The sequence below is a fragment of the Mytilus galloprovincialis genome, chromosome 10, assembly GCF_965363235.1.
Source record: "Mytilus galloprovincialis chromosome 10, xbMytGall1.hap1.1, whole genome shotgun sequence".
In the NCBI taxonomy this organism is placed as follows: domain Eukaryota; kingdom Metazoa; phylum Mollusca; class Bivalvia; order Mytilida; family Mytilidae; genus Mytilus; species Mytilus galloprovincialis.
The window spans coordinates 4341375-4369310 of NC_134847.1; the positions used below are offsets into that span (position 1 = coordinate 4341375).

At 29.5% G+C, this 27936-nt stretch overlaps 1 protein-coding gene across 4 annotated transcripts in view; it reads left to right on the forward strand.

The window, feature by feature from the left end:
• The first annotated feature begins 917 nt into the window (after positions 1-917).
• Positions 918-27936, forward strand: part of LOC143049683 (PR domain zinc finger protein 1-like) — a 46540-nt gene continuing 19521 nt past the window's right edge. The window contains exons 1-2 of one of the 4 annotated variants that reach the window (XM_076223342.1): positions 918-1024; positions 23749-23915. In XM_076223342.1, coding sequence (XP_076079457.1) covers positions 961-1024; positions 23749-23915 — 231 coding nt within the window. In that variant the 5' untranslated portion in view covers positions 918-960. Of the gene's footprint in view, positions 1025-8323; positions 8463-18228; positions 18354-23748; positions 23916-25376; positions 25399-27936 lie in introns of those variants that run through there. The other 3 variants (XM_076223341.1, XM_076223343.1, XM_076223345.1) reach the window with 3 other exon arrangements.

The window sequence follows — 27936 nt, forward strand, 5'->3', positions numbered from 1 at the left end:
TTTTTTACAAAAGATCCAATATTTTGGAAGTTAAATTTAATCTTTTTAACATCTAGTTTTATAGGTTTAATATAATGTTGTCTATGTTGTGTGTAAACAGCTTAAAAGCTTATGAATAAATTAGCACATTGTGGTTTTCATTTTCTAGGGTCCCTGTTATTCAGTAATGTTTAAGATAATTTAACATTTATGATTGTGAAAATTTTATAAGGTGGCAGCATGAATCAGTTTAGATACTGGATCTAAGTGTTATCCGAAGACTTTTGTTAAATCATTGCAGAAATTTAAATGAAATTTGCATAAAATTTTCTTTTATCATATTAAATAATACCGTAAGAGAAACATATTTGTTTTATACCATTAATTTGAATACATAAGCTGAATTTTAATTAGAGATTTGCGATTAAACATGAAATTTACTGGTACAGTCACGCCAAAAACAATTAAATATGATACAAAAGTTACTAAACGTTTATCAACCGTGTTCTGTGTCAATGCACGTTAAAGATAAAAGCCATCATAATTCTGAAATGATTTGAAACTTTGTATCGAAACCGTCCCCTACTGAGAAATTTGTTATCATTAAGATCCTATAGTTCTTAACCAGTGTGAAAATAAGCCAAGCAAAACACACTATTCTCTATAAGATTTTCCGTTAAAGTATTCAGCGAAGATGACATTTGTCTTTGTTTTGTAGGCGGGCACTCACATTGACGAAATTGTAACATTTGAATTGTATCTTTAACTCAAGTTATTTCTAATCTCAAGTAATGAACAATGAATTTTCGGATCAGATTACAGAAAAAATCTTGTCCCGTTCAATTGTTTAACGTTGATTATAACAAAAGCTGAAAAAATACCATTCAACTGTAAAATCTCTTTATCATGTGTATAAAATTTTAATTTGAAATAAAAGTTATCATTTCTAAATGTAAATTTGTTGTAGAAAGTTCGTCCATCATGGAGAGCAGATGTAATTCAGCTTCGGACATTGATCATATTGTGCAACAAGAAGAAACAACAAGTAAGTCACATGACTAAATAGAAGTGAAATTATTGGATATTTTAAACTTTCTATTTTAACTTTCACCCATTCAAATGTCAAGGAAAGTAAAAGGGGTGGGACTAATAAATATTATTGTTTTTCATTTGAGGACATGCATACTTGGAAATATCATATTTATAAGTAATTCAATTAATTTTACAAAATTTAGATATGTGGAATTAATAAGATATTTAGAATACAAATGATTTTTTGCTAAATTCATTTTGATAAGTAATGATTATTAATTAACTTGGTTGAGATAAAGTTAGGTCTATTTGAAATTTTTTATGTTTGATATAGAATTCATCCTGCCCTAATATCTTTAACTGTAAACAAGGTAAAAAGAATGGTAGCATCATAAAATAAAAGAAAAGAAAAGAAGGTTTTCTTGAAGTATCATCCAGGCAAATATTGTTGCTTATTTGGCCTTCAAATCACTTTTTATGATAGTAATATCACATACAAATTGAGAGGAGAATAGCACTGCAATTCTCTTCTTATATTTTTTCGCTTTTTAGTTGGATTGTTTGATTTTAATGGTGCCTTGTAGCTTTGACTGATGACATATTTCACAAAGAAATACTTTTATATTTGGAATATTACTTTATTTTAAAAATTAAGATATGAGGGGAATAAAATGCCACATATTTTTTTTTAATAACATTACAAAATTTATATTCATCGAATAATTGTTACCAACCAAAAAGATTCTGAATTTGATGGTTGATGCCATTGCAAAAGACTAAAATATCTGGAGGTTTTCAAAATACAAATGCAATGCTATGTTTGCATGCCAAAGTTTGTAGTTATTGCAAAATAAAATAAAGGATAAAAAAAGCTATAACCAATTTTAAACATTTTCCGGTTGCATATGTTTGCTTATTCTTGGAATTTTTTTTATAAAAGATATGAGAAATGTTTTTGTGAAGATCTTTTTCTTTTAACCTTGGGTCTATTCTTTTCGTAAACATTGTGTTCTGTATCCATTAAGATTCCAAAAGATATACTTGTAATTGTAAACAAAAAGATAAATTCTGAAGTAAAAGTTTTCAATTTCAACAAAAGAATGTGACTTTTTATAAAAAAAAATTGTCACTAATGGGAGAATATGTATGACCTTTATTGTGTCGTCTTTATCGATCTTTTACCAACTTGAAAGAAATGTCTGCGGAAAAGTGTTACGGACAAATGCAATTAATACTATTGGGAATTGTACGATTTGTAAAATGTTTGAAATCAAAGTCGGCATCTATAGTGAAACTGCGACATAAAAATACCAGTCTTTTGTTTTTGTATTTACCCGGTAGAATTTGAGGTACGCTCAGGTGTAAAAGAATCGTTAAATTTCATCAAGATGTAATGTTGACAGTTGTCATCCGACACGGAGAAAGAGATGCTCCCGAGAGAATAAAATAGACAGGCTTTTAAGGTGTTCCCAAAGCACGTAATTTATTACGTTTTTACCTGAGTATTAAATTGAAAACAAAATCATTTTAACTTTTTTCTTTCAGTTCTTTGGTATTCATTTGCATAGTATTTTGTTTCTATTTCTAAAACGTTTTGCTACGGACGATATCCGTTAACAGCCATTATTACATTTACGATTTCTCGCAAATTGCATGGTGCAGTCTCAATAAATCACTGGTAACGACATAATATTGTCGATGGAATCCAAAGTCTTTTAAAATACACCTGTATCTTAACATTTAAATGGACAGATCACATTCAACACTTTTCACTTTTTATGAGCAAATAAATACTAAGTGATACAGTTTCTAATTTCAAGATTGAGAAATAGAATTTTTCGTTAAGTCCTTTGAATCTTTTGACACACAAACCTGATCTTTCTTTCAGCGTTTTCTTATTCTATGTCTGAAAGAGGATACACGATTTAAAAAGTTGATGAAAGTGATATACTATAGCTAGGGAGAATTATCTTGATTAGTTTTGAGTAACTTCCAACAAAAGATAAAAATTTCTTAACAATTGTTAAAGTTTTTATTTTTATGATACTTTGTCTCAGACTTTACAATGTACTGATCAATTTTTCATGCTGATTTCATCCTTTTGTTTTCTTCTAGGTATTTGTTTTTCTTTAGTTGTTGATACATTTTTTTCTATATTTTTTTGTTTTGTGTTTGCCTTTTTGGTATGTGAACAGAAGAAATTGCAGAGCTTGCAATATGATAACAATGCTTCTCGGTAGTTGATTACCTTGACCTTATAATATCTGATTTGTAAACCTTTGTAAAACCATTAAATCAAGTGTCCACAAAAAATAAATGTTGATATTTGTTCTTCTTCTGTTGTATTTTCCTAAAAACCATTACTGCAATATTCTTTCAAAGATATATCCTTTGCCTGAATAGAAAACTGGGATTTATTTGGGTAATTTTTAGTACATTATTTTGGGTTTTTTTTTTACACATATTTATTAAAACTTTCTGATTATATATGTTATAGTTTTCCGAGTTGGAAATGTACTGCTAAAAATTAAGACTTAGTTTTCTAGACGAAAATTTTTATGGCCTTACAAAACATTTATAACAAGAGCTGATTTCACTACAAAATTTTATATTGAGACATTCAAATCTAATTAACCTTTTTTCTTCTCTCTTTCAAGTGGGAAAATTAATTACTTTTTACATCTTTTCATTAGGAAGGGAACAATAGTTGCTCTTGATAATAAATTTTATACAAAGGCTGTGTCATCTGACATATTATCATCAATATATGCAGGGATCATATTGACAGAGTTTAACGCAATCCATTTTGACGCTAACTATGTTTGACTAACGTAGAAATTGAATATGTTGCATTGAGGAGTTAATTATTTATCTAAAGTTTTGGTTTCGTTTTTTCACTGCTGGCTATGAATAGAGGTTTTGACCTTATTTAATTTTCGAAGGCACCCGAGTAACGTTTCTTGTTAAATTATTCAGCCTCTGGGCCCAGTCGTAACACGTGTTAGAATTTAAATTGAGAAAATAAAAGTATTTTGTTACGGTTTTGGCAAATTAACACTTGGTGCTGGATGCAACATGTTGCTAGTTTTCTACGACACAGCCAATAATTAGATATAGACATTACACGGTAATCGGAGTAAAGCATAAATCATATATGCTAATTATTGTAACAACAAAACTCTTGAATTAATGAAAAATAATTAGTTACAACTTGTTACTAAAAAGTGTCATCTTCAATGTTGCTGTCTGGCCTTTATTCAAAAACTGTAAGTGTTTATAACTTGTAGTTTTTTTGAGTCAGCTACAATGCAAAAGTTTGTCTTGAACATGCATGAAATATTTGCCACTGGACATCAAGCAACCAACAATCAATCAATCAACAATACAAAAGTAATAAATAAAAAAAACAGTTGAGGTCACTAAATATTCTTGTTTGAGGTAGAGGTCACAGATTCACCTGTCTATCTTATATCTGCTGTTTGAAAGTCTGTCCATCTATTTTTTAAAAGAATGCAGTAATCTTTGATAGAGTATATTGTCAATGTATTCAGTAATTTCTTCATTTTTAATCATTGGTGTTTTGCAGTTTCAAGTTTTTTTATTTAGCTAGCATTATTAGTTTCCAGTTCTAATCATCATCTTCTTTTACTCATATGATATCACAAATGAGAAGTTTGGTGAACCATTAATATATATATATAAAGAAGAATATGTGGTATGAGAGCCAATGAGACAACTCTCCATCCATGTCCGTATGTATTTGATCATTTTATAAAACCACAAAATTATCTTAAGAATATGTAAAAAAAAAAAAGGCTAAATCATTGTATATAAAGTTTGAAAAATAAGATGAATTAAAAGTTTCATTTTCATAGAAACCTATAATTTGTGAAAACTGAATAAATGAGAGTTAATGTTATTTTAAGACTAATAAATTTCGTTAATCAAAATTTTATTTGAATTATTTTAATAGTACAATTTTTCTACTTCAGACTTATATTAAAATGACACTTATAAATTTCATTTGCCGATTAATTATTCATGTGACCTCCGTCCTAAAGTAAATCTGAAGGTCAGTCAAAGTAACATTCACGTAAAACTGCACGTAACTTTTAATTGTCCTTGAGAGCTACATAATATGTTTTCATTTGATAAAGGGAGGATAATTATACGACATCATCGTTACTGTTTATCTTGGCAAGGGGTACTCAAAGAAGATATTCGTATGCTAATCTACGTTCTAAAATAACAAAATCGTCTTCAAATTTCATTTAATGATATTTCTTTTTGATGAAAAGTGCAAGAAAACTGATTTCTTCGTATTACATATATATGGTCATCTATATAAACACGTTTGTGCCAGTCGCGCGTCCTGCTTGCTGGAGGCATTCTATTTGAGAAGCACACGAATTGCAAGCTTTCATCCTTGATAGAGTCACACTCCCTTCCTTTGTTAACGAGAGAGATACTGCATAAATTTTGCATATGATTTTAATAAATAATAATCACTTATAAATGATATTTTTATTATATTTTTTCTGCAATATGATTGAATTTTGACAATTTTATCACAATAATTTTAAGGATGAATTTTTACTCATTGAAATTCAGTGACAAAACTCATGATTAATGATTTGATATTTACATAAAATAATTGAAGTCTTTCTGTTAAATATCTACTATTAACATGAAAACATGTGAGGTGCATGTAAAAATTTTGTGTATTTTTTCTGTGTTTACTTTTGTACTTTTAAGTGAAATCTTGCAAAGTCATTTTAATCGAAATTATTTTTTAATTTTTGTCCGCCTTTGCCTTTGTGTCTTTAATGAAATCCGTTATCATGTTTAGACTTATAAAATATTGTAATTGATTTGAAACATTGAATTGATTCTAACTTGTACAAGCAGCATAAAAACTCCATTGAAAAATCCAATATTTGAAGATAAACTGTTTATGAAACATAACTGCCTATACCATTGATTAAGGCAAATTGTAAAAATATGTTTGTTTGCCTTTCTCCCCCATCCCCCCTTTTTCATCCAATCATTTATGATATTGAATGGAAGGCAGGAAAAGGTTAAATTCTTTCATAAAATTAAATTTGAAAACAGTTTTCTGTCTGCATTTCCCCACCTATTATTCTGTTTATTCAAGAAAATTCAGTAAATATTTTCTTGGCTCTTAATTTTCACAGTGAATTTTGGCGATTGTGGAAGGGTCACCCATAGATATTTCTGGACAATCAATAAAAAGAATATGACAGGGTCATACATACGTGGCAGATCCAAAACTTTTCATAAGGGGGCCCACTGACTGACCTACTGGGATGGGGGGACTCCAGTCATGCTTCAGTGATTCCCTATCAACCAATTTTTTTCCACAACAGCTGATCCACCTATATGCATACATGAAAGTGCAATCTCTGCAAATCACCAGTTTTCACAGTCAACCAACAAACACCAGCAAGAGGGACTTTTCTTCACTGTATCCCCTTGTGTGTGAATCAGCTTTAAGAATCCCCTTGTGTGTGAATCAGCTTTAAGAATCCCCTTGTGTGTGAATCAGCTTTAAGAATCCCCTTGTGTGTGAATCAGCTTTAAGAATCACTTTGTGTAGGAATCATTCATTTTGAATCCTTTTGTATGACACCTGTTAAAAGATCACATTTTTAAAAAGTTCTGTCCAATCATGTAAAAGGCCCCCCCAAAAAACTAGTGAAAAACCATTCAATTGGGAAAAATCAACAGTCTATATAAAAAAGAGAAACAAAACACATATAAACTACATAAACAGATGACAACCACTGTACATCAGATTTCTGACTTAGAACAGGTGCAAACAGGATTATACATTTTAATGTACTTAAGCCTTTTTTAGTGATTTTCTTTTAGTATTAATGCACTGAAAAAAAGAAGTATCCTGCCCATTTGTTTTCAAATCTTTTGGTTATTTGTATAGTTGGGTTGCTGTCTCGTTGACATATTATTCACATCTCCTACATTCATATATGTGCCTGTTGAAGGGTGTTATCGCCAAGAAGCATATGTATGGTACATGTAATTACATTTTACAGCAATAATTTAAAAAGTATAATTCAATATAGGATGAAATATGAATGTTAGTTCATGTATTGCAAAAATATGATGTTCATAGGAAGAATAAAATTTAGGATTGAAAAAAAAATACTGGATCAAAACTAAATTTTATTAAATTCTTTTTCTGCAATGTGAATACCTTTTTGAATTGGGTGGGAAAAATTAAAACCCTTTTCATGATATCTTGATTTTAACGAATTAGCTTGTTTACAAATTGGTCTGAACATCAAATTCATTATGAAAACATAGTTATCCAATTGAAATTTGATTCTAATTTTACATTTAAATAAACGAGTGTCTAATCTAAAACTCTTGTTGCTTTTGTAGATACAGCATAAAAACTCACTTTTAAATTTTGTCAAAATTGATTATAATAAGTTTTACAGGTTATTAGTGGAGTAATTTGTTGAAATGTGATCTCTATAAACTCCTTGAAAATATTATTTGTATGAAACTTAATAGAGATATTTACCAATGGAAGAGAAAGGCTGAATGATATAATACGGATAATTAAGGCTAAAAGCGCAAGGACGAAATGTGTTTTCACTTTAATTAAATAATATGTAATTATTAAAATGATAAATGTTGTGTAACCAAACCCGGACTAGATATGTCGTTTAAATGAATTAATTAAAATGAATACGGTTAATAATTTTGAATTTTAGAAAAAATTGATTTGTGTCTGCAAGTGAAAATTCCAAACAATTTCATTTCTATAGGATGAGCCGAGATAATTACTTTTACATGGTCAAAATAAATAAGGTGTAAAATTGGTATCAAATTAAACCAGTGTTCCTTTAAGTCGTAAAATTTATTTGTAATGATAGTCAAATAAAATCATTTCAGTTTCATTTATGTATCTTAAATTATGTTTGAAATGATAATTCAATATGGATTTTAAAACCTTCATCATCAAAAGTCACCGCAGGTGAAAAACGATAAACAAGTATTAAAATTTTATGCTGTCACAATTAACTTTCACACTAACTTAAGCGCATAAAGCATTTAATACTATTCACATCGTTCTGAACAAATTTAATACCATCCCCACTTTGAATGTTTAATGATGGGAAGGCCGTCCTATTAAAATTTTCTTTTTCCAATTTTGCACTTCTGTTCCGCTTGACTTGGCCCCTTGTGACAATTTTTCGAATGAAGGGTAACATCTTCTGATTAGTTTGTGGATGATGCTCGAGTAATCCCTACATGTTATTTCCCCATTGTTGTTCCACCCAGTTGTCAGCGGAAAGTGTTTGATCCAAAAATGCAGAAATTGGACAGTCCCAAAACATCAGATGACGAAAATAGTAATTCTGAATCGTGTAAAAATGATGAAAAATCTTCTCCTGATACAGGTTGGTAAAACTTTGAAATTCTCAGAACGAAAAAAACGATGTTCTATAATTTATGTTTTATTTGATTTTTTGGTATATTGAGAAAAAAAACATATTCTGAAAAATGATGGTAAAATAATTTTTTTTTAATATAAATAATGAGAAAAATGTTTTAATTGATTTAAGTATTCAAAAATTGTGATTTGAAATGAAATTTTTGATATCCATGATTTTCATTCATGGGAAATCATATAGATATGAAAGAAAAGAAATTATTTTTCATTTTTTTTTAATATTTCTGACACAAAACTCTAAATCTTCTATACAAAGTAGCTTAATTTAAGAGATTTATTTCTTCTCTATTTTATTATCCCTCTCATGTTTAGATTTTAAACAACTGTGTTATAATTAAGGGCCAACATAACATCAAAGGTTTAGTGTATTGGGTTGATATAAGATGCCAATCTAGAGGTCATATCATACATAAGTATAAATAAAAACTACATAAATAAAAAAAAGATTTTTCATCTATTAAAAAATAAAATCTTCATTAATGAAAAGAACTGTTTCCTTCTTTTAAAATTTTCTTATCAGCATCTTCTAAGGATATAAAGATTGTTTCAAAAGTTCTAGATTTCTTTTAAATCCCAACATCAAAACTTTTACTTTTGACTGGGGTTCTAACAGCAGCCTCTTGACTCCAGTTAGGATTACTTTACATAAAAAACTTAAATGACTTTTTTCAAGTAAGAGATGATGGCGATAATACAGATCTAATCAGAATATATCTATAGATTTAATAATCCCCACGAGCCTTCGACACTAATTTCAAATGAAAAAACATAAACATTTTCCCTATCTGTAAAATCGCCATTTGACTTGTACTTAAAGAGCCATGGCAGCATGCTACGGTGGCGCTGTGTCTTGAAGGAGAGAGGAAATAGTAGAACATTATACTATCTTGTTATATCTATAACGATGAGATTAGCGATGTTATTTATGAATGGTTTGGAGTAAAGTAAAGTGTTCAAAATGAAAGTACACATGTTGATCATACTGGGAGATGATATCCAGATAGGATGAAAAGATACAAGGAAGGAAATTAAGTATTTATTTGAAAATTATTTTTCTTTGGCACCTAGGTTATGAATAGTTAACAGGTGACTCCGTGCCGAACTCTCTTACGATAAGAATCTCTGGTAAAATTATGAAAAATAGTCTTTTCTGCCATTAATGCAGGAAGTTTTACTTGATAGAGATTTAAGATAGAAATTTTGACATCGGTTATACTGTGGAATATTGCCTTTGTATCAAAATCCGACAGAACTAGATAGGTTATAAATTATACATAAAAAGTCGAAAATAAATTTCCTTCAATCTGATATGACTTCATATCTCCAATTTATACTTATATCAAAATATGAAATCAGATTAGGTTTTCTATTAAAGAAGTTTTATGTTCACTTTCTGTTTCAGTTTTACTGATGTCTAAACAGAAAGGATTTAATATTTTTTAAGAACACCCAGGTTTATGGTTACTGAAAGATATATGCACTTGGTGCAGTACTATCCATTTATTTTTACCCCAATTTTAAATAACCTAATTCTGGAATACCAAAGTCTTCTAAATTTTAACCTCAGCAGCATAGCAAATGTTTTATAAAAAAAAAAAAAAAACAGTAGACAAAGTTTTGAATGAATTGACCAGTTGCTATGATATTGGTTAATGAGGTGAAGCTTTGATCATTAAAAATTTGTCATTTTTTTTATAATGTACCAAATACTAGCACTAAGGAAAAATTGTTTTTGAAATATTTTGTTTTAGCTTGGTTGGTTTTGGCTTTGTGTAAGTCCTGATGCACCTCAAGTAATTATACATCCTTAAGACAAAAATTTATAATGGTTGTGATAGTAAAGGTATCTAAGTTTTTTGCTTGAAGGCAAGCAGTTCTGGCTATGATAGGCTATTGAACACCAATTCAACCAAAAAAACTAGTATTTTTTACTAATTTGGGGCTTATAACGGAGAAGGAAAGAGTTGAGATATTGCATCACACGCTAGGTAGCGGTAGATTCTACATATACATATATCTGGTAACAAATAAAGATTTGACTTCCTGGCTATCAGAATTAAATTTCCTTTAATTGTGATTTAGACTATCATATCATCTACTGTAATAGTTGTTTTTGCTTTCCAGAAATTTATTTGCAAGATTGAAATTATATCTGTCACTCATATTTCCATTCATTTGAATTAGAGATATGGAAAAAAGGGAACAATAAATTAAAAAGTTAATACATCTTAATTATAAATAGTAGATATTGTCTAATTAATGGCAGATGGTTCTTGTTAGGGTTTGGAATATATCATAAATAAGAATTGAAAAGGATAAAGACAAATTGCACCAGAAAGAATAGAGCCTACTAACTATCAACATAGTCACGACTACTTTTGAAAAATGAACACAAAGATGCACAACAACAAATTGTCTGATCACAGAAATCACTCCAAATATTGGACCTAAAAACAAAGACCAACAAATGGTCCCTACTGTACAGGGCTCAAAATGTAGTGGATGATTCAGATGTACTTTTTAAAAAAATGCATTAATGAAATTCTAAAACATTTCAAATTGACAACATTTAAATATCTCTGTTTTCATGGTCGACTAATGGAGAGAGCAAAAAGCATGTTTTGTTTTTTTGTGCAAATAAAAAATACCTCAAATGTAAAGGATTGGGTGAGAATTGCTATGTATGTGATTACATACTCTGATAATTTCAAGTTCAATACCCATTACTCTACGCATCAATAGGAAAGTTCAAAATTACATATAACTGACCACAGAAATTACAAATTTATTGTGCAGTACAACAAACCGCATAAACCACTAATTTATACCCTACTCCTTTTAACTCGTCTTATGCATACTATAACAATATAATCATTAAAAATCAAATATTATTTGAGGAATGTGTAAAATAAGAGCAATATCAATTGTTGAATCATTTACATTTAAATTGTATGAAATTTACCCATGATTCTCTGATAATTACCTATCATTCTCCGGTCCTTGTCATTTAATTATCTTTTCGATGATCATCAATTCGGTTGACCCCAATGTCACTCCAATCCGTTGAATTTCAACCATTAGAACAATATATCTTCACTGATCAAAACTTAACGTGCATGATGCACGATTTCTTTTCGGTTTGATTTCTAGTATTCATCTGATAAATTTAAAAAATATCTTTATGTGTTACAATGAGTGGTCAGTTATCGGTGATTAGAAGAAAATCAGGGTTTTGTTTTCACCATTAAAGAACCCCCACTTTGCTATCAAAATATATCTAACTTTTATCTGCGGTTTTTGATCTATTAAATGAAGCTATGGTTTTGTCATGCAAGCTCCTATTGAAAATCGATGAGGCAGGCAAATTGACTATTCACACCAGTTGAGCAATAAAAATGAGAAAATATAACAATTTGAAAATCTTTTGTAAAATGATTTGTGATCTGTTTATATTGATATTTTCAATTCTATTTTTATTGTTTTATTGTAGTCTTTAACCAATACTTTGTTACAAAGCCAAATCTTATCTTGTTTTGATAGTGATCGATTTTAAGGCCTGGTGATCGGAAATAAAAAAAAAATGTCTTATTTTGTGAAAACTTATTTGTTCCCTTCATATTTTATGAAATTAGATAGACGCACAACAAATGGAAGGATAGCTACAAAATAAATATCATTTAAGGAAGAGTCTGTGGTCTTGTGGTCATGAAGTCTATATATAAATATAAGAAGATGTGGTATGAGTGCCAATGGATGTTACTCTCCGTCCAAGTCACAATTTGTGAAAGTAAACCAGTATAGGTCAAAGTACGGTCTTCAACACGGAGGCTTGGCTTACACTGAACAGCAAGCTACAAAGGGCCCCAAAAATGAACATTTTAATAGGTACCAACCTTCACCCTTATCTAAAACAATAGTGTACCTGACCATGCTGACTGTCTTCATTATGAAAGCTTTTACTTTCAATTACTGAAAAAATAACGAAAATTATGATATTTTACACTGTGGTGATTAATGAAAGACTTGACTTATTTTATAAATGAAGACTTTCAATGAATGCTACCAACAAGATGTCTTTTGTTTATATACAGCCGCTGCATGTCTAATTGAATTGTACCCCACATTTCCTTTCCATTCATAAATAGAACAAGTATAATTCTATAATGAAGACATGATAAATAAGACATTCAACTTTTTTCAATGGGTTTTAAAAAGCCATCAAATAGTTACATAAAACTGATCTACTTGTATCATAGAAGAGTCATAAATAAACCATTACAGTGTTATTAAACATTATTTATGATTGTTATTTTTTTTAACGATTTTATGACTTAATTCATCATTACTTAAAATTTTATATCATTTCTTTTGATAGAGAGATTTTTATCACTGATTTCTAGAATTGAGATTGTTTCCGCGGTTTTGTCAATAAATAAATGTTTTTGCCCTCACTTGAAAAATATTGCTAAATATTTAGTTACTATCTTTAAAAACGATATTTTTTCCGCTGCTCTTAAGTTTGAATAGGTCATAATCCGCAATTTAATAGAAAATCGGCCACATAATGATCAGAAGTGAAGTGATGTTGAAGATGACCGTGGACCGTCCTACATTAGTTTCTATGGAAACCTTATCTATGCCACAGAAAAAAGTTTTATTTTGATTGAAGAGAAAATATGCATTACACCTGAACTAACGCTTTGTTTATTCACATGGCGGAAGTCATAAGGCTCTACGATGCTGGATACTTTTTTATCCACTTATATACTACTTGTCCATCAGGTCGACTTGTATATTTCACTTAGATACCAGGTAAATTCCATACAGGTAAACGTGTCCCTTAGATATCGTGATATGGAAAGTTGTTGAAGATATAATATAGAAAATCGGCAGTTTGTCGGAGATTGATGCCATGCTGAGGATGAGAAACGTGGGCTTGGCAAAAGATTATTTCGTTGTCAATTTTTATCTTTTTATTATCATCAAGTAAGGCTAATATTAGAAATTTATATGGTTTTTTGTAGACAATAGGATTGAAACTAAGATTAAATTCGTCATTTTTTTTGTTTAAAGTATCTAAACTAGGGAAGGGAAGATTATATCAAGTAGGCTGACTTTATTAGGAAATTTACAAATTGAAAAAGTTCAAATTTTGAAATTTCGTACAACACAGTATGTGCTTTTTTTTTTACACTGCAGAAATTGTTGGCTCCACACTGTTTCCTGCTTGGGTTGTAACGTCTCCTTAACACTTTCCCTGTTTCCATTCTCAATTCTATGCTGATTAGATTCTGGAGGTTCTGGTTTCAATGATGTTGTAATTTGAATTGTTCTAAGCATTGATAGATTTAGAAGGGTGAGAGGGCATAAGTTAGAGTCCAATACCTCAAACTCCTTTTATCCTGAATTTCTGATTCCTTGTCTGATCAGAAACAAAAAAATCTTTTTTGAATACACAGTCTTTTCTAAAAATTAAACTTATAAGATTAAATTTACTTTTGAATGAAAAATTTAAAAATCAGAAAAATACATAAATCTTCACAAAGTTAATAAAACTGAAGGAAGCATTACTATGATATTGACCTGTGACCTTAGTTCTTTACACCACCTGGTAGATTTGGATTATTGTATAAACAAACACATTGAAAGTGATTTTGTGATCTTTAAATACCTGAATAGAAAGGAAATCAACGTGATAATAACACAGCTATGTTTGTATAGATCATATTAGGGAAGATAAAACTTTCAATGTTGTTGAGGAGGTCTTCATCAGTTATCAATGGATTACGGTCAATATTGACGGTCGGAGATCTTCAGATTAAATGTGTTGGTGGTCATTTTGTCACTGACCATAGCGTCCAAATTTACAACTAGAAAAAAATAAAACAGGATTATTTATGCATAATATAATTCATGTACATCTTTGATTTTTTTTTAAATTGAAGTTTTAATCTTATTTTGATGGGTTTTTTAACGGTATTAAAAATGTCCAGTGACAAATAGTTCATGCTGTAGATATATTAAATGAAACAAGTCTTATATTATCATAAATTGGTCAGGATTAGTGTCTTTTACACTGTTCTTCATCAAAGTTCTGTAAGTTCTTCTCACACTGATCTAAAAGACCTTACTTCTTTATTTGTTAAAATTGTTGAACTATTTTTCATTATGATCAGTTAAGCTTTTTCTTTATATAATTTTTTTATCAGAATAATTTAATTGCTTTTTTTTTGGTTAAGTTGCTGTTTCATTAGACATATATGCTTCTGTTTCTAATTCTATCAAATGATCTGGAAATAATTTTTGTTTGCATTAATTTTAATGATTGATTTATTGATTGATTGATATTTACTCCATGTCCAGTGACAAATATCTCATACATATTCAGAACAATTAACGTTATATCTTCAAATAAAGATTGCAGCTGTGAAAATTTTAATTTTCTTTTAAGGAGAACTTTAAGGGAACCTTGAAACTGTTTCAGTGAAAGCGTAAACTGGACTATAGTTCTAATTGACACCTTTTTTATGCTGTGAAAAAAAAGAAATAAATATGATTTTACATTAAATATGATTGAAAACTTTCAGTCTTTTCTTAAACTTAAATTTGGTCCAATTTCCTATTTCTGAAATTGAATTATATAGTTTTATCAAGGCTGTGCTCGAACAAAGTCACGACTGTTTTACTCCCGTTGGCCTCAGTCCTCATTGTATATGTATGTTTTTACTCCAACTTTTCAATTTCATAACAAAGAATTAATATTTGTAAACAAGGTCTTCCGCTGACTTCAAAAGCAGTTAAAAAATGAACAGCCAGGAAAAAGTAATTGAATTTCTTTTTAAAAAGAAATAATTTTGTATTTGAATGTTTACCCACTTATCGTATAATCATACAACTTTATAAAAAAAGGTGAAAGTTTTTCAGAAAAAGGAACATCATGTTTTTCTTATGAATGGATACAAAATTAATAATTTATATTTACTTTTAATTGAAAAGAAAGTCAATATTTCAGTTTTCTAACAAATCTCGGAGAACAAGACCTTCTTTATAAAAACGATGAAATTGTTGTATTTTTGCAGGTAATGCACTGGCTAAGTCAACATTCATGGATGACACTTTATAGGTTGTTCTCTGATTCTGTTTTCCCGCACCGTGTAATTTTAGATGTAATGCATTATTAAGTCTGGCGACAATATTCAAATAAATTTCTATAGGGAAAGAAAATGAAATTCATAGTCTGCCGTATAATTTTATAAATATATGATTTGCTGATTTTATGAAGAAGTCTATCAAATTAAATTTTATCCGGAATGAAGACTGGCATTGTAACTTCATTCACTGTAATTATGCTTTCAGTGAAAAATTATAGGCATAGGGGGATGATTATTTTTTCAACAGATATTTTTTTCTTAAAAATATTGCAATTGCTTTTTTTTTAATGTTAAAATGTATAACTTGTCAACACATATATTAATTGCAGGTGATATTTTTTTCAGTTATAATTTTTTTTCAATTTTAAAATATTTTGAATATTATTTGAAGGTAGGTAAATATTTGTAAAATTTGTTTTTAATTTCATAATTTTCAAAATTCATACAGTTGCAATCATAAAGATATAAATGTGATTTATGAAAGTTGCGATTTGGGTTATCATTTTGTCTATGTCAGCAGGGTTCAATTAAGACACCTTTATTAACTACTCAAATCAGCAGGGTGCAATTAAGACACATAATGTTATCACTGAAATACATGAACTTAGTGTATTGAAGAGAAAATCACCTGTCTTTCTTTCAAGTGACCAATCAATGACCAGGATTGACCACCCACTGACCAATGTTGACAGGGATGGCAATTAATATGCCAGCTTTCTTTAATAAATCAAAAATTGAAAATTTCTGACATTCCTATTTGATTGACAAGTTTTGATTATTGATTCAGAATATTTTACATATTTTGATTTTCAAGTAATGAGTTTGAAATTGAATTTAAGATTTGGTAATCAGATACCAATATTATGATTGGAAAGTCAATAGTGTTTTCATCTTTTTGTTTACCTGTTTATTTTGCTAAGCAGCATATGTATATACCTTTACACAAATTCAATTTATCCTAAGCTTGAATTTCTTCTCAATTTATTACTGCCATATCAATAAACCATCTAGTTTAATTATAATTTTTATCCTTTCTGAATTTTTCTACATTCTCTTCATTCAACACATGAAACATTTGCCACTGAACATTAAACAAACAACAATCAAGCATTACAAAAAAATGTAAGTGCCTTCTTTACTAAAACAGATAGCATATTTTATTGTGTAGAAAAAAAAACTACCTTTGTTTGCTTTGACTAATTGATTGCGAAAAACAAAGACTAAATTTAAGTAAAGAATAAATAAAAGCTGAATTTATTTAGTGGAGTAATTCTCTTGAACTTTGGTCAAGGGGTCAGAAATCAATGGGTTTTAGAAGGATGGCTTTAAAGAATCACACAGGTGTTTAAGCCAATAGATAATACCTGTTTAAAAAACAGATAGGTGGGATACTGTTTAGATTGACGACTTTTGAATTCAACAGCCCTCATGGATTTCTATCTTTTCCCTGTCTCAGATACTTCGACTATAAAGCATATTTTAAAGCGTTATTTTTAATGAAAAATTAGGGATAGTTTTTTAGAAGAAAAATTTATTGATTTTTAAAATAAATTGAAACAAAGGAAGTTAAATCGTGATGTCATAATCCCGTTAAATCTATAACATTGGGGGATTTAAATGAATTATCCAGGATACCTAGAGTGGATTGCTGAATCCGCAGTTGTTTACACTGGTATTTAAATGATAATAAATTAGCAGTAAAGTCCATGATAAAAAGTTATAGTGAGTTTAAAATGATTCAAATAATGGAGAATTGATAAACATTTTGATAAAAGGCTGTGAAAATCATGGATAAAAGCTGATAAATTCAAGCCCTGTCAAAACTTGGGGATAAAAAGAAAAGTTCAAGTCCACGTTGAGTGATAGAGGAATAATAAATTTATCTATAAATTTTTATTAAATTAATTTTATGTTATTCCATATTTGTTTTTAAAAAGTTAAGAATATTTAATACTTGCCATCTTTTAATCTAAACTCTTTCATGCACATTTAACTGTTAATTTTATTCTTAAACGAAAACCATTTCAACGCCCAGTGTTTATTGCATTGAAAGCGAAAGAGTTAGGAATATACTTTATTTATAAATATTCCTCCTTTAAGTGTTTAAATACAATGAACTATGACGCCTTATATTAATAAATAAACATAATTCTTTGAATAAAAATGAACAAATCAAGGTTGATTAGCTTCCTTCTACTTCTAGTTTTACTGTAAATAAAACACCAGGAGACAACTAGGGGGCGTGACCCATCAACAGTTTTGTAATTATATGAGGTTAATTAATTTCATTTCATCAGCCAATCCAATGATCAGTTGCAGCCACAGACAATTGATTGCTTGCTGTGAGAATTATAGATCGAAACTGATGCCTGCTGAAATGTACATAATATTTGCTATCATTGAGAAAACGCCCACTTTTATTGAAATCCATGTATGAAATATTTAATATTAAACATAATCAATGTTTGAATTGTGATTTCTCAGATTTTTTTCTTGTTTCTCCTTTTTTTAATAAAATAAACATGTCATTGGGAGATAAAAGATGCTGTGTAATAAAATTGTCCCAGCCCACCTGTAGAGACCCAGGTAGATAGAGGCGTACCTGTACAGGTAAAACAATAGTACAGATTGTGTCAAGATGCTGTACAGAAACTTTCCTGGATTTAGAAGAAATTTTAGAATGAACAGTAAGAAAATTATATTTCAAAATTTTCTTTTCTTTTAAATTTGTTTAAATTATTTTGGCATATTTTAAATTATTTGATTTGAAGATCTGTTAAGTTTATGGGGGTGTATCTGTTCCTCCGTATGAGTAAATGTAATTAGTTATTGTCTTTAATAAGATTATTAAATGTTGTAAAATATATTGTAATGTGATTTTTCATTGTGTTTAATATAACTTTTTTTTGGTAAAAGGTATTAATTTTCATTGTAGTTGAGTCTTAATTATTATAGCATAATTAACTTTTTGAAGACACAAATGGAAAATCTTTTGAAGTTATAAATACTAATTAAAATCAAACAATAAATTAAGATAGTGATAATAATAATAAAGTTTGAAAAGAAATTAGATTTCTCAATTTTTCTGGGTTCAAATTAAAAGTATTAGAGTCGTCAAAATTTGACTTCGATTAAACTTAGTATTTCATATAATTTTCAGTGTAAATTTATTGACTAAATAGTGTAACAGCAAATTATTGAAATAGAAAAAAACACCCTTGTAAAATTTTATAATGACAAATCAATGGTTGATTATTTGATATAAAATCTAATAGCTTTTCATTAGTTTTTTTCTAATATTTTCACATTAGTTTTTAATCTTATGACAATCTCTTAGAACAATTGCACAACATGTTGCCCACCGTAGAGGGAAAAAACGAGTGCCACAATCTGTTGCTGAACGCTTTCTTTGCCAATGACATCACTTTATCTTATCTTGTAGTAAATTAAAACTTGTTTTAGTTTCCATTATTAATTTTTGGTTATTGACTGTATCCTTCAGCTGGTACCATATTTAATTGATAATATCTCACCGATGTAACAAAAGTGTGTCCGTGCTCAAATTAATCTACCATTTAAGTATTTTTCATTGATTGCGGGGGAAAAATGTTTATTTTGTTGCACAATTTGCATAAGTTTTTTTAATCCATTTTTGTTTTCCGTTTGGTAGATTTGAAAATATTAATTTCTACGCAGTTAGTTGATACAATGAATCTGTGACCATTTTAGCAATAAAATAATTTACTTTTCCTAATCATAGGGGTCCAATTATATGATTTAATTTAAATTTACTTTCAATATAAAAGAAAATGAAACTGAAATAAAAACTAAGGGTCAAGAGATATATAATTAAATATACTTTTGTACAAAAACAAATTTTAGGACTATGAAATTTGGTCCAAATGTATTGCCTTCTTCTGTTGCAAAAGGTGTGTCTAACTACCCTTTCATGCATCCAATTTAAACTCTTTGTTGCCCTACTGTTTGTCTTTCCATAATTGTGGTTATACATTTAATAGCATTCTTGGCAATGTTTGCAATTGCCCTCCCTTTCTCAGTGAGGCTGACTTTGCCTTTCTTATTTGGAGCCAACATTTTAGTCATTAACAAATCTTATATCATTTATAAATATGTACTATTGAATTTTTCTGCTATGGAAGTCTTTATGGTTATTTGTGTTGGTTTGCTGTCACAGTTGTTTTTGTAACAATTTCATAAAACTTTTATGAGTGTCTTTGAGTTCTCATTTTGCATATTTGACTAGGAAAACTATAGATTTGTGGTTTTTGCCTATATTATAATGTCTTAAGATAAACCTACATGAAATTGGTAATTATTATATAATTTCACCGCTTTTTTTCAAGGAAAATGAAGTTTGATATTTGAGTGAAACAGACATCGTCCCTCCTTATGACCATAAAACTAGGCGTAACACTGCAGACAATCTTTATCATTTTTTACAATGATAAAGAGAAAACAAAATGAGACTTTAATAGGTTCCAATTTTAAAAGGAAGGAAAATGGTTTGTTTTGGAAAAAATAGATGTGGGGTATGTCTCAATGAGGCAGAAAACCAACTACATAAATAACAAAAAAAAAATCTAGTGGTCAAAATTTACAATAGACAGATATGTTTAACAATATATCAAGCTATTGAAAAAGAAAAAAAAGATGGACATGAGTTTAGTAAAAAGAATCAAAGATCTAGTTTATTCTCATATTCATATTGATTTGCATTTTTACCTGACAGAAACCAACCAAATATGGCTAAAAGGAGTTAAAGGGTAATATACCAATGAGACAGCAACCTGAAAAATAGAAAAGACAGCAAGGGTCATCTGTTTAATTTTTGAAAATTTAGAAAGCCATGATCTGTATATCTTTGGGGGTTGCTGTCTTTTACTCTGGTTAATATTTTCCTACATATATAGATATAGCAAGATGTGGTGTGAGTGCCATTGAATCAACTCTCCATCCAAATAACAATTTTAAAAAAGTAAACCATTATAGGTCAATGTACGGCCTTCAAAATGGCGCCTTGGCTCACACCGAACAACAAGCTATAAAGGGCCCCAAAATTAATCCATTGATTCATAGATTTCAGTAAAAATATAACAATAGAATTTATAAACAAGTACGCATGTACTCAATGTCAGAATCATTTGTATGGTGTTTTAAGGTAGTGATGTTATATATACTTCAATGAGACAGCAACCAAATGACAAAACCAAGACATTTATATGTGGACATTCAATTGTATATTAATAGGTATTGTTGAATGATCTTGGTCTTTATTTTTAGACATTTTGTATCATTGTTTGACTTTGCCCCTGCCCTTTAAGTGGGTATTTCTGACTTTAAATCTCAGTCGACTTTGAAAATGAAATTTAAATTTAATTCAAGGAGAAATCTACCATGCTGAGAGATAAAAATAGTAATTTTTGTTTTTAAAAATTGTATTATTGTTTGTATTTCCCCACCTTTTTCTGTAGGTTACTTTTAAATCTCAATCAACTTTGAAGTTTAAAATGAAATCCAAGGAGTAATCTAACATGCTGAGAGACAGAAATATAATCATGAAATAAGGCATCTCTTTTAGAACTAATAATAGTTTGATTAGAAAGTAAAAACTGACAACTTTTATAGCAAATGCCTTCATGCAGATAAGATAAAATTATCAAAATTATGATCGTTTATAATTGAAAGATTGAAAACTTAAGTGAAATATAAAAATGTTTATCAACGAGAAGTTTAATTGCTTGTTTTCTTTGGCAGATTTAAGATGAAATAGATGTTTCTTTGACCTGATGAATGCTTAAAGGTTTTCTCTGATATTTTTATGTCATGTCTAGCAGTGTGAAATAATCTTTTACAATCTTTCTTCAATTTTTTTTTATTATTTCCTGTAACTATTTTTTTTATATATCTGTCATAATGGTATCAGCAAGAAATATTGGTTTAAATCATGTTTAGAGGAGAAGGTTTATTAATCTTAATCAAAAAAACTTTTAATATCTGCCGTGCCAAGCTCTGGTCAGGATAGGAAAGGTTACAGACGCTTTATTAAAAATTGTTTTAGCGCTGATAACTTTGGACCTGTACCTGCAGAGCTTTCGCAGATAAACAGTGAAAAATTACACATTAACGCGATAAAATATGAAATATTGTAATCATCTGACACAGATTTTGATGAGTGGTTGCCCATTTTTCTTTTCTGCAAGTAAAAATTTGTCAGTTAGTTACGTTGAAAGTCCACAAGATACAAGTTAAGTGTTATTTTTGAATGATAACAGTTTCATTTCGTGTCTAAACTGGCTGGTCGGAAAGTGTTTGCTTAAGATACTGTCCTATCTCCCTCTCTGTGGGCTGCAGACTCAACATCCTTCACTGATAAAAATAAAAATTGACCTTGAAAACAAGGGGAGAAAACTCTGGTTTATTATTTTCTTAACCTTTTTGGTTTCTTTCAGTACATGATATTTTATCTCTAGTTCAGGAAGCTGTATGTGTAAACTGTCAAAATAATTCCTAGAAATTGTTTCAGTATCATTTTCCCCCTTTTTAAGAGGTCAAGACTTTCAGTGAAGATAACCAGTGAACAAATAGTTTGTTTGCTGATATTTATGATAAGGAACAATGTCAAGATATTTACAACATAAGAAACTTGCTTTTTTAAAAAAAACATTTCTTTATTTTCTTGTTTTTGTTATTTGTTGAGATATCAAATTAACCTCCCTATTTCTGGGTTTTTAAAAAGTATCTTTTGTTTTGTCCACTAATTAACACTCTAGACTCAAGGACGCTATTTTTGCCTATTAGTACAAGGATTCATAATGACTGCAATAGGATATTTGACTTTCTATATCTGAAATAGGGAAATAGAATTATGAGCTCACAGGGAAGAAGATTGCTAAGAACAAATATTATCCACCACTTTCAGCTTTCAAAATGAAATTAGGGAGAAGTTTAGTAGTCATTTTACAACTTCCCTGCGGGTTAGGTGCATCTACTGTTCTCAGAAAACTCTTTGCTTCCATGTTAAAAACAGGTAGGTTAAAAATGTTAACATTTCTTTCTTTTTACTAATCCAAAAGCTTTGTGCTTTGGAATCATAGTGTCAAAAAAACTGCATCAATGTAGTTCATTCTTAGAAAACTCTTTGCTTCTAAGTTTACTCACGGAAGGTAAGCTTTTTTCTTTCTGTAGACAAAAAGTAATCATTGCTGTAAAAAAGTATAGTGTAAAAAAAAAGTGGGCTTAAAAAATTATACTGCTAATTAATTAAGTTACTTTTATAGTTATCAATTTTCATTGAAAAAGTTTTTTTTTATCAATTAGGTATCTTTTTTTGTGGCTTTATCATTTGGCTCTTATTAGAGTGACTTGAAATTTATATTTTGATTAAATATTTATATTTGTGGTTTACCACCTTCTGGTTATCCACAAAATTGGTATCTCAGGAATTATAGAGAAACCACAAAAATTTGATGGATTAATGGGATACATGTCAATGAGACAGCAAGTGAACAACAGAAGTAGATATAGAATAGTTAGTATGGTCTACAAGGCAGGACTGCCATTCACATTGGATGTGATGTTCATTCTCAATACTTCAGGTAATAATGTTACTGTACATTTCTTTTCTTCTTTGTATCGTTGGGTTACTGTCTCATTGACATATACAAGAGGGGGAGGACAGGGGTAAGGGAGACGGGGAGAAAGGGGGTAGGAGAAAGGAGAAAGGGGGTGGGAGAAAGGAGAAAGGGGGTAGAAGAAAGGAGAGGAAGGCTGGGAAAAAGGAGAAAAAGTTGGAGAAAGGAGAAAAAATAAAATATCTCTCCTTTTAAATTTTTTTCCAATATTTCAAGAAAAAATATCTCAAAAGGAGATGTTTTATTCTAATGGGAGAAAGTTGAACGGGGATAGGAGAAAGGAGAAGACGGGTGGGAGAAGGGAGAAGGGTACCCCCTGTCCTCCCCCTCATACAAGTCATCTCGTTTTATATTCACATCTACATGTGGCAGGGTTGTAAAATTATGAAAATTGATTTACCAGTAACTGTTTGTTGTTTTATATTTTCAGATATGGACGATAACTGGGACATTTCTAGTTTAAAGGAAGACGACTTTGAAGAATTTTGTGTTTACATTGTCCATGACAGAGCCTGTGAAAGAGTCTGTCCAAACAGAGCCCAGGCCTCACTTCCAAGAAATCTCACTCTAAAACCCTCACAGAGTAACGGTGCAAATGTAAGTACAATATAACCTGGTCCCTGGTCCTCTTATACCATATAATAGAGCCCAGGCCTCACTACCAAGGAATCTCACTCTAAAACCCTTACAGGGTAACGGTGCAAATGTAAGTACAATATAGATTAGTCAGTGGTCCCAGGTCCACTTAAACAATACAAGAGACTTCAGCAGGCAGGCCATTCATTAGGAGGCGGTACCCGGTACTTTTACCCTCCTATGCTATTGACAAGTACCGCCTTAATGTAGGAATTTTTATATAAGATATTCACAGAATAAATTGAAAAGTACCACCTAGAAACGTGGAAAGTACCAGTCAACATGAAAGATAATGAAACCCCTGAGCAGGCATCAAATCACTTTCATGAAATCTCACATTTAAATCTTCATAGATTGATAGGACAAATGGAAATACAATTTAGATGAATTACTGGTCTTATACCATACAATAAACCCCTGCATAAGTCCTAATTTTGTTCACCTTAATTAGAATGATGGGACTTTGACTTTCTTGTTATAAATTGGTCCCTATAATATCTGGACCCATACAATAGACCTCCATCCTCACTTGTAAGATCTGGGATGAGTCTTATAACACTCAGACTCTAAACCTGTAGTATTTATAAAAATGAAATGAGGTTCTTCATGGGTAAGTCTTCTTTTTTTCTGAAATATTTTAGGCAAAGTTTATTATCTTCTCTACTTTATATTTTACTTTTTTTTAATTGATATATTCTCTATTCTTTATATTATAGAACCCCATGATTATCTATTATTGTTTTTTTAGCCAACTATTCTAGTTTTGTAAACACCATCAAGATCCTCATATATTAGTGAAAGTGAAAAGCATGATTAATATCTGTAAAATAACACTTCAGAACTGTTCAATTTCCTGAAAAGCTTACCAAACTGCAATGTTGACGTAATTTTTATAAAGTACTTTAAATTATTTGGTCAAATTGAATTCTGTTTTGCCCTTATTTTCAAGTAATAAATACTTAAAAAGTTTTAAAGATTATTATATGTAAAATATAAAAATACGCAATGTGAAAAAAAATGACATAGATTACTAATACATCATTTCAATTATAAAAAGGGATTCAGTATTTTTTTATTTAGTGTTTTTAAAAGTATGAAATAGACAATTTTTATCATTATCAATTATGCAAATTCATAAAAGAAGATTAAAAATTAAAAATATTTTTCAATAAAGAAAGTGGAAATGAAGAAGCCAGATAAAAATAAAGAAGCCACAAAACTTTGAAAAGATAAGAAGAAAAAGTGTTTTGACAACAATTATCTCCCCTTATCAGAATTAATCAGTGAACTTCAAAGACTTTTACTAAATGTTAAAACAGCAACTCGCTTGTTTTAAATATTTAAAATTAGATCAATTTGATTGGGTTATCAGAGATTTTGGGATATAAGATTTGATTTTGTTATCTGGTATATTTCATTGTAAGAGACAAGCATAGGTCATAAGGTATGTTTATCAGATCTGTTATTTTGATTTTTTTTGCAGATTTTTTAATATTTTTTGCCATTTTTTTTGGCAAATGACAGATTTATAGGAAGTGATTTTTTTAGATTACAGATTTTCTGGTTTATATCAGAATTATTTATAAGTTTTAATTGACTTATATTAATATAGAAATAAGATAATCTTAATGGAAATGAAACTGTGTTGGTTATTTTTAGAATTTTTTAATTGAATTTGTTAATTGTTTTTTACTGCACTAATAAAAAAAAAGATGAAAAATATTGATTTTAAATTATTATAAATTAAAGAATTTGATTGGATATTTGAATCTAGCCCATGGGAGAGGAGAACAATGCAATGTTGCAGAAAACCATTTTACATGATATAAGCTGAATCTCAATTACCACAATAAAGCCTTTTTCATGAAAAAAAGCAAAATGTTGCACCTTTAAAACTTTTTTTAATGGCTTTCCATACTAATGTCAAAAATGTCATCAAAGGTGTAAAACCTCTAACTTTTTTTAGTGGTAAAATATTGCTTCGTCACAAGAATCAAATAAGAGTGAAATATATATTTCATGTAACCCTTACTTAGATACACACATGTATAATCTATTGATTAAGTTAAAACAAAGCCGATATGTGTTTAATAACAAAATTGATTTATGAAAGAGAGATTAAGATTTTGTACCGTGTGACAGTTGTCAGCCCCATTTCTGATTTTAACGCCTAGGAATTGTGCTATTTAGATCAGAGTAGACCATGGCTGCAGGGGCTTCTTTAATGGATTGGTCGTAGTAATTCATCTGCGGTGATAACTTTTTGATGGTCAAAACTGAGGTTGTGAGTTAAAACCTCACTCGTGGCAGGTGTGTTGATAGACAAGAAATGCCCATGGTTGGTGTTTTTCTCCCAACAATTTGGTAGCCACTACAAAGCAAAAAAGTGGCTTACACACCAATAATCAATCAATCTATGGCTGCATGGTTTTTGTTCTGGACAAGCAGATTTCTATTTATAGAGCAAAAACCCTTTATTTAAACAACTTTTTCATTAAAAAACTTTTAAATTCTGAATAATATATATGACAGTTTGTGTGTGTTTATAAGTAAATGAAGGTAGCACTACATCAGGATTACTCAATTTCAATATTTACCTAATAGATGTATACGGTTTACAGAAACTGGACCCTATACTGATATTGTTTCTATACCCGTTTTGTAAATTAAAGGTGTTTGAAAGTTCATGTTAGTCAACACAGCATGGTATCCCTATTAAATCTTGACGTTTCTTATAGCATGTCCTTAAATGGCTTTTTTCTAGTATTGAAACGTTTTCACCGATTAAGAGAGAAAAATCAACTTTCGTTTAACATTGTAATGAGACTTTATATGTAATGATAGAACTGTTATTAGATGGGTGTGAATAATTTATCAACGTCTTATAATTACAGAGGAGAACATTAAAAAGGAACAAAAAAGTATCGGAATTTCATGGGAAAGTTTTTATGTCACCATTTGAAGATTTAAATTTCATTTAGAAAACTTGTTACATAATATTAGTATAAGAATAAGATCTCAATTTGTTATGTGTCTTTTTGTTCATTTTGTCTTTTGTTACATTGAAACTTTATGAGTTATCTCCCCTAGAAAAAAATATCTTTGGTTGATAAAAGCTTATTTTTTCACAAATTTCAACTTGAACTATTTTATGGAAATTAAGTATCAGGGATTTTCCTATGAAAGAATACAGCTTCATTCATTTCGTCTTTTGGTTACATTGGAACTTTCTGAGTTATCTCCCCTAAAAAAAGTACCTTGACAATTTTATTATTTTATTGGTAATTATGTATCAGTCCTTTTCCTGTGATAGACAACAGTTTCTTCATTAGAACTTTCGATCATGGGCATGAAATCTTTAGGTCACTGAATGTAGTGTTAAACACCAATCAAAAATCAAACTCAAGTTGGGTCTGTACATAAATAAGTGGCTTGGGAGGGGGTGAGGTTCTGTACAAAGGTAGGGGATCCCTTTAATCACAAAGTTAGATAAATATATAAAGTCAAATCCCTAAACAAAGTAAAGAAGGACACCCTGTTTATAGAATTCCTTGTTGAGCTGATATTTTTACATACTTAGTTCAACTAATTATTCGTTGAATAAATTCTCTCTGATATATTTTAAAATGACTTTTCATAGATAAGAGTAGCATCACACTCTCTTATGCTGAGATTTGGAGGAACAAAATTTGAACGTATGACTAAACACACTTCAGAAGTGAAGTACTTGTTGAAAAAATTACTTTAATCCGTTTTAAGATTTTGTCAGTCTATTTCAATATATCTCAGAAGAAGTACTTGTGAAGAAAGTATATTTTGATCTACTTGAAAATATTTCAAACAGTCGGAAGAGATTCTTATAATATTTAGTGGGTAGAATCTAGACTAGTACACTTACATCTTTTACTAAATGACATGAAAGATATATTATATCTTAATTACTATGGCTTCTATTATTTTTGTTAATAATTATTTTTAGTGA